Source organism: Pterocles gutturalis, unplaced genomic scaffold (genome assembly GCF_000699245.1).
Source record: "Pterocles gutturalis isolate BGI_N339 unplaced genomic scaffold, ASM69924v1 scaffold25533, whole genome shotgun sequence".
In the NCBI taxonomy this organism is placed as follows: Eukaryota; Metazoa; Chordata; class Aves; order Pterocliformes; family Pteroclidae; genus Pterocles; species Pterocles gutturalis.
The window spans coordinates 56,407-68,347 of NW_010118800.1; the positions used below are offsets into that span (position 1 = coordinate 56,407).

An 11,941-nucleotide genomic window follows, 5' to 3' on the forward strand; every position below is an offset into this window, starting at 1 on the left:
GATTACCAGGATTTTCAGGGAAGTTAAAGAAAAATTGTAGCATGCCTGCTTAAGTCAAATTGTCATACCAATGTGCTTATCTCCAAGCCTTACAAATACCTATTACCGCTCCTATTTGATTCTCTGCACTTTATTTCCGGCATGTCTTTGAAAGTGCAGCTTTTCACTGCATACATCAGCTTAATAAAGGAAAGCAAGAAAGGTTTTTACATAAAAAACCCCAGGATTTCAACTTTGAAAACATCCAGATAAGGCAGTAACTGATCCTCTGTAACAATGATCAGCAAAGGGGTGTTTTTTTTTTCTTTTTTCTTCACCCCCCACTTCTCCAGCCAATGAACAGGAAGACCTTTAACAAACTGGTTTTGTCTTTTTTCCTAAAACAGGGTTAATCAGCCTGAATAGTTTTGACATGGGCTGGACTGCACAGTGGGATCCTTCGTTTACTTCAAGCAAATGTCTTCAGAGTCCCTTCACTGCCTGGCATTCAGGTGAAGCTTATTTCAAGCAGCCTCAGTGCTGGGCTACTTGGACATCGATAAAAGTAAGTTCACCTGAAAGACCAAAGGAAAGCTTACATTAGACAGAGCAGATACGTTTCTTAACTGGTGTCTTATATTTTAACCTTTAAACAGGATTCCTAGGAAGCACACAGAGTCTTAGGCGCATCACGAGAAGACAGCTCCAAAACAACTGGCCAAAATTTCCAGCCAAATGCCCACTCACAGGCTTTTTAAAACACGATTGTTGACCATGCAGACTGGACACTTCAGCAGTCACAACCTACTGCGTCAAAATTTCTAAAATTACTTCATGCATTGTCAAGGAAATCCAAAAACTATATGCACTGGCAAAAAACATTAACATTTATCTTAGATATCTGAAACACATTTGGGATGCTTCACAATACTTGTTTCCTACATGATGAAAATATGGTTTCCCATACACTTCAGTTTTGTAGAAGTGATCCTAAGGATTAACAGATAAACAATTAGAGGAAGCCACCTCCTTTAGGATAACCCCACCTCCCTCCTGTGCAACAATCACTCTGTGCTCCAGGTTAACTATCACATGTCCCTGTGGCCACATCCAGTGCAGTCAATGTCCTCTAATTCATAAACTAGATTATCTGTTTAAATATTGGCATTCTAGGATAATCACAATTTTATCCACGTTCCCTGGACCACTAAGGTCAAAGCAAGATTTTTCAAAACCTACTTGGTTTCTGTCAGAGCATCCTAACACAAAGAATTCTTAACCCAAATCATCTCTGAGACCGAAGACCTTATCATGTAGAGTTACATTTCCATAAACATCTGCAAATTTTCCCAATGCAATTTACTTCAAATGAACCCTTGTAATTCTTTCTCGTGTTTCCTAAATGTAAAAGTTGTTCCTTCTTGTATTTGTCAAAAGCAAGACTGCCTTCACACGCAGAGCCTTTTTTTAAGCCTATTTACTAGCTTTGATATCTCTCCAAAAAGACAATGCCCAGAAATGGCAAGACTCTGCCATGATGGTGTACAACTCAATCCACAGCAACATCAATCATCACGTTCAGTTTAACAACTCTATTGGATATTCATAAAGAAACCAAACAAAACCCCCTTTTAGCTGAGAGCCTAGAGTTCAGATGAAGTCCTGAGTTCAACCATCCAGGACTAAGGGGGATAATAAATAAATAAGGATTCTGAACACTGAAAATTCTAAAAATCAAAAATTAATGTTTTAAAAAAGCCAGTCATATGAAAGAGCAACTGACAAAACAGGGAGCTTCAACATTACCTGTTCCATTGAAGGACAAGCTATGATCTGGAGATCTTCATTACTAAATTCTTCCTTTAACAAACCATGGAGTTTCTGGAACATTTGCTGAATGTTAGTCTTTTAAAGGAAAGAAGAAAAAACTCAATATTACAACGCAACACCCATCTCAAACATGAACCAGAATAAGCACAATGTACATGGAATAGCTACTGAAGTGACCACGCAGGGAGACGCTGACAAGCTTTAAGGGCATTTCTTTTAAAATAAGCCTCAAAACAGCCACAAGGCACACATGTTGGCTGTGAGACAAAACTTCAGCTAAGGTGTGCTAAGCTGAAGCACTTGGGTCCTACAACTTAACCGGGAAGCCTAGACCTCAAACTTGGTTCTTTCTGGTGGGTTTACTGAGGGTCTACCATTGACCCTGTATCATCCTTTCTGCCGGCAGTGCTTCTGCCCATGCATTACTGATGAAGTTGTACTGGTTTTGTCTGGGACAGTTAATTTTCTTTATAGTAGCTCATATGGTGCTGACTAGAAGATGTGCAGAATGTACAGAATCAGCTGCTTCCTTGTAACCTGTGAGTGTGTTACGTACACCGAATACAACAGAGAGCAGGACAGCGGTTTTTTTTTTTTAAGCTTAAACATATCATTATAAAACATATTATTAGATTTTTTTTTTCATTTCATGTGTCTATTCAACAGGCTTCTCATATCAGGGACACCACATTGACTGTAGTAGTCTGTTCACTATTACATGTGCATGGTATTTGTCACATGTTTATTGACTGGACTCGTAGAGCCTAAAGTAACTCTAAAGATATGTGCATGTATGTGTGACTGTATACAGACACTTATAAATATATGCATACATAGCTTTATATAAATATATGTATAACCATACACACACAGAAATATAAGGTGAACAATTCCACAAAACACGTTTGAAGTCTTTAGCAAACTGAAGGCCCAACAGCTATAGGAAAACATGCTGAGGTACATCTAGCAATACTCACCCTAACCGGCTTAAACAAAATTAATTCTGTATCTTTATTGGACAAGTACAATGACATGCTTCGTAACGTTGATGGCAGCTTTGTTTTTATTGTCTTATAAGTGGAAGAGACCAGATCATTGATCTTTGCTGAAAGTAAAAGAAAACAGGGTTAATGGGCTAAAATGGCATTCTGCTAGTTGAAATCTACACTCCAGAATATCACCTACATGTTTCTGCAAGTGACTTCATCCTCCTGAGGTTCCTGAAGTTGCAATCTTCCAACAGAAACCAAGTTCTACATATACCTCCCCCCCCCCAGAAAACTTGCCTGGAAATTAAACTGCTGAGGAATAAACAGCACTAGTAAAGAGAACAGCATATCACAAATTCTTCTTACTGACCATAGGCTATGTCTGCAAAAAGAAAGGCTGCACAGCCATCTGGATTTTGAATCAAACAGGCAGGAATCCTCTCTCAGACAAGACCTTGTTTCTTTATTGCCAGATATTTTAATGGTTTTACCTGCTTAAAGGGCAGGGGAAAAATCCATTCGTAGCTTTAAATTAAAGAAGTTAAAATACTACATTAATTTTTTTTTCCTCAGTTTCTACCGTATCTAAATTTTCTACTTAATCCTGCTTTCCAAACAAATGAGTCCAAGAAACAGCAGAAGCTCTGCTTAAATCTGCCTCTACACACATAATTAACTCGAAACAAATATTAAAAATACTCCTGAAGAAGCAGACTTTAAGTAGAAGCTCAAGTTAGCCCTTGAGAGTATCTGACCCATGGAGCAGCACTGAATTATGAATGAACGTGGTTGGCTTTGCATTTTAAGAACATGATGTAACAGAAGGTTCCAATTCATAATCAGATTTCTCAGTGTCACCTAGATGCACAACTTTATAATGTGAAGAGCAAAACAACCCAAGAACATCTAAACTACTCCAAATGTTCCTATGAAGCATTCACATTTGAATTCTTAAGAAGAGAACAAAGCCAGATTCCATTTTCGCATAGTGACAGGAAAACTGAAAATTAAGTAGGTAACAAATGTACAGACAATAAAAGCTTCAATGTAGACTCATTTTTTCCTACAAAGGCAAAAGCTTTATATTAATGTAATGAAGTAATTCCTTAAGCACATTCTGTATGCAGTTGCAGAAATGCTGTTTTCATGCAAGAACAGTCACAGATTCAGAAATACTCAAGCTATTCATCTACTGCACCAGTTAAATGCATATTCTGAAGTTTGTCAGCTTTTGATTTAGAGGTATCTTAAGACACTTAAATCAGCGCACAGGTAAAAACAGACGCCAGGATTTTCAATAAAAAGGTAGACAGTTCTTAGGTGTTTAGAATTTTTCCAAAGCAATCAGTCTCACAGTCCAAACTATTCTGGACAGCTTTTCAGATTGTTATGTTTTAGAAGTCAGGCACAGAGACATTTTGAAATACTTGAGCCCCATATAAGGCAGCTTATATTGCTCTACTAAAAATGGGGAATGGAAAGGGTCTTTTCCTCCATTTTATGAGAAACTTTCAGAAGAAGTCTCAAAGTAGTAAAAGATCGTGGCTTTATTAGCCCACAAGCATCTCAGAAGTAACATGAATATAAAACAAAGCAAATACCTGGTTGCGCCCAAGGTTGCTGTGAAAGGCTGTATTTGGGACCTCCTTGAGTGGCCATTGTTTTTAAAGCAGCCACCTAAAACAAATACAATCAATCAACAAAATTATGTTTCTTTCAGTTGAATTAATAAAAAAGTGATCAAGCAACAACTGCACAAGTCTTAGATACTGCAGTATACAGAATCTCCCCCACGCTCTCTCTTCTATGCACTGACTTAACAACACACAAGGGAAGCAGCTTGACAGAAATGCAATTCAAAATTAGAATCATGATCACTTCTGGAAAATAAAATTCAAAATGGGATTAAATTTACAAAGATGCTTAGGCACCCGAGGATACAAAGAAACCTCAAAAGAGATTTACACTTAAGCAGGTAAGTCAAACTCCCCAGATTCCCAATGAATCACTGGAATCACCTGGACAAAATATCAATCTCACCAGTTACCCATATATATTTTAGACATGCCACTGGCCCCTCACCCCAGCATGACAGGCATCAGTAAATTTAACACTGTAATCTTCTAAATTCTCAAAAAAAAGCACCTGGAATATTCATGATGTACACGCAATGCTGTAACCCCAATTACTTGTATGTCATGCTGTAAAACCACTTATTCTTGGTACACAAGGATCTACATCACACTTTTCATTTTCCAGAACTAATAGATCCTGCTGTGTGGTTTTCTCAAGATGCCTAGAAATCCTGAGCTCTAGAGCAGGTTCTAGGAAGCAGTGTGTTGTAACAAGACATCTTTTTTGTTCCTATCCCCCAGGGTTCCTAATCTTTATGACCAACTTTCATCAGGAATTTCTGTCACAAACAGGACTTGGGAGGAAAATCCTGCTCAGCAAGCATCTCACTGGTGTAAAATATGCTGAGAACAGAAAGTTTTAACACAGTTCACAGCCATACTCTGAGACCTCTCTCAAGAACATGCACGACCCAAGACTGCTTTTTGAAGGCTTAAAAATTCAGTCAAGGTAGGAGTTTTCCTGTAAACAGAAAAGCTCCTGCCAACTTTCACAGACCTATTTCAACTCAATGAAACATTAAACCTTCTTGACTGAAGAGCATAAGGGTTGCTTCTAAAAACAAACTATGACGTTGCTTTAATCCATTCGTCTCAAAAATGCCTGGAAAATTGTTGCTGGAACTTAAAGGGAAGCACAACCTTATAATGGTAAATGCCATCATCTTCAGACAATCAGACAGAACTAGCAGCTTCTTCTATACCCAATTTAAATACTAAATACCTCATCCTACCAGTATTTCAGTTAGGTTAACGAACATACAACATGTTTGTACCTTCGTCATGAACTCCTCCAGCTGTTCTACAAACTGTTTGGTTTGCTGCTGAATAAACTGCTCACAAGCTGATTTCAGATGACGATCCACATCTTTCTTAGAGTCAATATAATGTTCTCTGATTTCTGGAGTACCCTTGAACAGAAGAAAACAATTCTCTCCTTTTTATTTGCCAGAGATCACCACCTGCTTAAATTACCTAATTTTTCTTAAGGCAATAAGACTCCATCTTACCTCCAGCAAGAACTGTATCAAGGCATTGTTGCTGTTTAGTCTAAAAAATCTTGAAACTGTCTTAGGGTTCAGGATTTTAAATGCTGCATCTGTAAATCAGAAAGTCACTCATGCTATAAGTCAATGAGATTCAGTTCCAGGTATTAAAAACTTTAATCACTCATTGACACATAAAAAATGGCCTAGCATGATTAGGACTGTAACATTCATGATTCCACCACCGCTAGGTGTGGATACACAAGTGCCCATGCATAGAAGAACACAAAGCTTGATCCCCTATTTTTAATTGGTAAACCTGAATCTAACAGTTGCACAGTCTAAACAGATAAATACATTACATGAACCTAACAAATGACTGATACTAGCTGTAGTGCTATCAGCATGCAAATTGTGTGAGCTCTTTTCCTTTTGTAACTACATCTACAAGTCAAAGACTTTTCCATAAGCTATGTAGTTAAGCAGTTAAAGAACAATATGCAGAATTTGGCCCATGTTGCCTGGGAAAACCAAGTACAGTGGCATGAAATAACTTTGAACTGGAACTCTTTTCCTCTGCTTAATAATTTTAGTTAGGACTCAATACAAAACATGTTTATGGTCTCTACAGAAGTCCCAAGAAGGAAAAGCAAACTCTGTAATTAACCCAAGATACTTAAATTATTCCTATTGTGTTAACAGGATGTTGTCAACCTGAAATCTAGTCAAATTGTGAAAAATAAAGTTGCCAATACAGTTTCAGTATGGCTTATCACCCTAATGTAATTCATTTATAATCCTACACATCCATCTGCCTTTTTTCCATTTCAAAAGTCATTCTACACTCCTCTTGCTGTATAAAACCATGAGAGGGAAATAAAACATACGAGTTAAAGAAATTATGTCAAAGGCATTAAACAAAGAGGGAATACAGGTATGTAGGCATGTAGGTTTTGCACTGAACTAAGACTCTGTACTCTTATGCAGTTAAAGGAGACTGCAGAGAAAGATTAATTTTGTTCTCTGAATTATTTCCCAGAAACTTGCTTGACTCCTAAGTTTTTGATTAGAAGCCTATGAGATAGTCAGTGTGAAATCACTTCTCCCCACTGTATACTTCAATTGTATGAACCTTGGCATTATACTACTTTAAAAAAAAAATTGGGTGGAAGCATGACTTTTACATTAAGCAGTGTGTCTTTATCTATAAATCCCAAATTAAATATTAAATCTATGTGCAGAAAGCTTGGCTAGAACACAGTAAATCTGCTATTAGCCATGTTATTTTTCTTCTACAACTCATCCCAAATATAAGAGCCCTACTGGCCTATGTTACACTACATTAAAAACTAAGCACAAGGTGTTCAACGCCACCACCAACCCCCAATATAAAGAAAGTGTTCTCCATTACTTACCACTACCATCTGCAAAGCACTGGCTGGCACAAAAATTTATTCAGTTAAACAGAAGAGAGAACAAACTTGTGTGTCAGCCAGGACAAGGCACCAAAAGGATGTATTTGCCCTTTAACCTCCAGTCAACTAGAAACTACTCAACAGGTAGGAGGTTTCATTGATGTTCAAATGCAACACATGAAATGGTTAGTGTAAGAATTGCTTGCTTCAGAGTTAAAAAAGCAGCATAACAGACGGCAGGAAAGAAAAGTTATTTTTTCAGCTTTCTCTTCTGGAATGGAAGAAGAAAAACTTGACATGCTTCCAATTATCTTCCTTTCATACAACGCACATGGTTGCTGCATAAAACTACTCAACACTGCTTGTTGAACTTGCAACGTAAGAAATCCTTCCCTGAACAAAACCTCACAGAAAGGTCTAGGAAATCTGAATTTGTTCTAGGCAAGTCAACTATGTATTTTTAAATTCACCTGCTAAACAGTGGTAACAAAAGATATTCCTTTAGAGGGTCAGAAAAGGGGAAAGACATCTCCGTGCAACAGAAATGTATATTACTTAGCTGTTCTTAAAAAGGACTGGATAAATAAGTTAGGTCAGCAGCAAAAAGCATTCAAACACATTTCATACAAGAAAGAAATAATTTGTTAGATACGTCTTGAATCACACTGAGTAAGAGAATGTTTCTCTTTTTTTTTCAGAGAAGATAGAAACAAAGCAAGAGATTAGAACAAGCGTACAGGTCATTGCAAGTGAACATAAAATAAACCAGAACTTTTGCTGGCACATTAAGGGACAATCTCATCCCATTCTGTAGCCAGCAACTGTTTAGTACCTCTAGTTTTCTTAAGGTCCAGGGAAATTTCCTTAATGGTGAAATCAGTGTGGAAAGGAGCAATTTGTTCCCGAAGAATCAAAAGGTGTTTTATTAAGAAAAGCTGTCCATCAACCTGGGTCTACAGCATGGCAAGAGAAAGAACATACATTACATGTAAAATAAAGAATTAAATGAAAAGCAAAGTTTCAACATTTCCACTTTTCATAGTTACTTCCTGTAACAGAATTAATACTAATAATCTTACTAACAAGCCTCTTCTATCAGTCTGTAGTGCCATTAACTACACTCTGGGATCAACAAATCACACCCCTGTACCCTTCCTAACACATTGCTCTACTTTCGCAGACTTTATTCCCATTTCTTAGAAGAATTAGACTACACAGCTGTATTACTAAATGTCCACATTAGGTACAGGTATTCATTATTTGAAAGATACAAACTTATTCTTCATAAGAGCCGGGAATTACTTCATGTAATTCATATAACTAATAGTTGAAAAATATGAGGTCCTCAAATTTTTTAATCACTACAATGATTAAAAAAAAAAGGCTGACAGATAATCAAGGTTACTACAGAAACATTAACTGTGTTATTGTGCAAAAGTCTTAGGAAGCATTTTTCTCATGTAATTAAAAGCAAAGCTTAGTTGATTTCTAAACAATATAGCAGATACAAAGAACAAAACAAAGCCAAGTTCACACCACCAAGACCATCAGTTGTGCACTGCTTGTTATTTTAGATATGTGTTTCATACTGCATGCTGCTTTTAATCTTTATAGTTCATGGCTTATTGAGGTAAAATGGAGGGGGACTCAATAATTCAAATTTGCTTTTGCAAGCCGGAAGAGAACTTTCCTTGATATGTTAAATAAAACAGCAAAGAAGAAATCAGATTTATATCTGCAGTTTTAACAAATAGAAATGTTTACTAAAAATAACTGGAATGGTTTTTTGAGTTTTTGTTTTTTTACTCTTATATGCACGATTTCACCAGATAATGTTAAATTAACACACATCAAGAAAAAAGTGGTACAGATCCTAGTCCTGGGCCAATCTATCCAGGATTCACTGCAGGATGAGTTTCATTCTCTGCAATACTTTAAGTCAATGCTGAACCAATATAAAGTGCTGGAATGGATAAATTAACGTAGCACTCTGAATCAATTACATACGAAACAGTTATCTCGTCAAGCTAGAAGGAAACGTGGTTTGCATTTCTTTTTAAAGATACTATGTTTAACAGATATTTTTCAAAGGACATTCAAAAGAAATACTTCAAAACAGCTCTTCATTTCTAATAGCAACTAAAACTTTTCTCATTACTAAATATTTACTGCTTATACAAATCCAACAATTTTAGCCTACTAAGACTTTTTTTTTTTAATTCACTTCCTGGCTGTTAGGAATGAAAAAATTACAGTATTTGTATTAAAGGAATTGTGACAGGGAAAAATAAGGTTTACTCCAACTACTTAAAGCAACATTTAAACTTAAAATGACCTGATGAAACTCCACCGAACTCTAAGCAACGCATCAGATCAAACCTTTTGATAACAGACAGTTCTGAGCAGAGAATACTTAGCAAATCTTCCCAGTGAATTTAATACTTAGAAAGATTTTAGAAAATTCAAACAATGGAGGCAGAAAAAAAAGAGAAAAAACAAATAGGCAGTGAAAACAAATATAGGGAGCAGAGACTTCTAGCAGAAATTTTTCTTTAGGTATCACTTGGTTGAATTAATGTGATTTAGAGCAGCCTGTAAACATGACTGCTACGATTTGTACTCCACCTTTTCAGATATGCTAGCATGTGAATCATTATCTTTGCTTTACAATACATTAACTGCAACTAAAAGCTAGCAAATCCATCAGGTCTCTAGGGGCAGAGCAACATGCTTTCACAGAGATTTTAACTGAATTCTGAAACACTGCTTCACGGCTTTAGATATACAGGGTGGGGGGTGTGGAGAAATCATACTCAAAGCAAAGATTCTGACCTTGTTTTTGCTGATGGAATCAGCAGCTCCCAGCAGTGAGTGGATGCAGGCGGATAAGGCCTCTTGCGATAACCCCTGAAACACTGCCCTCTGCGGGGAAGAGGGAATCAGACCAGAGGAAAAAAAAAAAAGAAACCATTGTTGGCAAAGCTTAAGCAGAATTTAAGAGCTGTAGCTTGTGAATGATGTGCTTACTGGCACATAAAACTCTAGATTAGTTACCTACAAATATATCATTTAAATGCAGCAAGACAGGACGGAGTATTCAGGTACAAAAGCCTGCTGCAGCACTTACTTGGACTGGATACAGGTATACACTCAAGCATGCCCTGTCCACCCCCAGCTCTGAATGTGCACCCGGGTAGTGACGCGGTCAGTGACACCTCACGCGTTCACAGCTAACAGCATGAATGATGCTCACTGGGTAACCTGACTGGACGTTTCATGTGTCAGGGTAACTGTGTACAATTTATACTTGCAATAGACATGAGATCATTGGAGTGAGCTTAACCTCAAGCAAACTCAAACTGCCTCAAGTTTGCGTCAGGTTAGTAAACAAACATGACAGCTGCCACAACTCAGGTGACACCGAGGAACTCATTAAGCTGCAGCAAGTAGATCATACAGCTGAGCCAGCCGTAGGAACACAGCTCGCCTCCACCAGCACTGCAACATAGTACGTGATAGCCCTGACTGCTCCAAGACTTGCCAGTGCCACTTCATTCATGTCTTCATTCATGTCTTCTCCTACCTACATGGTGCAGGCAAGACATACCAGTTCAACTAGAGTTTTTTCACCTCAGTGAGAAAATGATCACTGTGCAGATGCACTATAAATGAGCATTGCAAACAACACAAAAATGACCTCATCTTCAAGGTCTAGCTGAAAACAAGGGCAAATACTCATTTATCTTTAATAAATGCATTTAATGCATTAAATGTATCTAATAAAGATGCAACACATACAGAAAAGCAAAAACACTCACATTATGTTTCTCAGAGACTTATTAGCCTTTTTTGCTATTAGGTGACAGACATAAATCAGATTCTAAAGGGCAAGTCTCAAAATACTTGTGAGGTAAACATCACTTTTGTTTCTGTTAGACGTAAAAAAATCAAACTTTGGAAATGTCTTCTACATTTTGGAAGGTGAAAAGATGTGCCACAAAACATTTTTGAGCACATTTTCAAAATGCAGAAGCAGTAGAGTCATAATTTTTAAGACCAGAAACATCACCTTGTCCGATGTCCTGCAAAGCACATAGCAAGAAACACATGCACCCCGTAATTTCAGCAATAAGATCATTCTATATAACCTATTCTTTCTCTATTCTTCACTCCTCAACTTTGGTGCGATAAGTATCTTGAGCATCAGACACTTAAGTATTTCTCCAATAGGAAAAGCAATAGATGTACAAACCAGTGCCTTTTTTGTCATTTTACAAACACAGAATTGTATTGGAAACGAAGACCTAAATTTGTCAGTTCACTTGTTTTACATAAAGATAGCAGAAAAAGACTAAGAGATAACAAAGGCCAGTAATTGTCCATTCCTAATTCCTAATTTACACTAAAATATTTAGACATGGTGCTACACATAACATGCTACACATGGTGCTACATAACTTCACTTAAAAAATTAGATAAATTTTTGCATACATCTATGCATCTGTACAGTTTGGAGAGACACACAAGAGTCCTTCTGACAGTAGGATACCACATTCCATGCAGATCTGCTGGTGAAATCGTGGTCTGGTGCCTGGGATGAAGGGATTCTG

General features: G+C 37.2%; 1 protein-coding gene across 1 annotated transcript in view; it reads right to left on the reverse strand.

Annotated features, from left to right (window-relative positions):
- Positions 1-524: 524 nt before the first annotated feature.
- Positions 525-11,941, reverse strand: part of COG3 (component of oligomeric golgi complex 3) — a gene marked incomplete at its 5' end in the record, with an annotated part of 27,523 nt that continues 16,106 nt past the window's right edge. Inside the window, 9 exons of the mRNA XM_010076371.1 lie at positions 525-554; positions 1,786-1,884; positions 2,787-2,914; positions 4,400-4,475; positions 5,707-5,841; positions 5,941-6,029; positions 8,164-8,284; positions 10,164-10,253; positions 11,823-11,941. Coding sequence (XP_010074673.1) covers positions 525-554; positions 1,786-1,884; positions 2,787-2,914; positions 4,400-4,475; positions 5,707-5,841; positions 5,941-6,029; positions 8,164-8,284; positions 10,164-10,253; positions 11,823-11,941 — 887 coding nt within the window. The remainder of the gene's footprint in view (positions 555-1,785; positions 1,885-2,786; positions 2,915-4,399; positions 4,476-5,706; positions 5,842-5,940; positions 6,030-8,163; positions 8,285-10,163; positions 10,254-11,822) is intronic.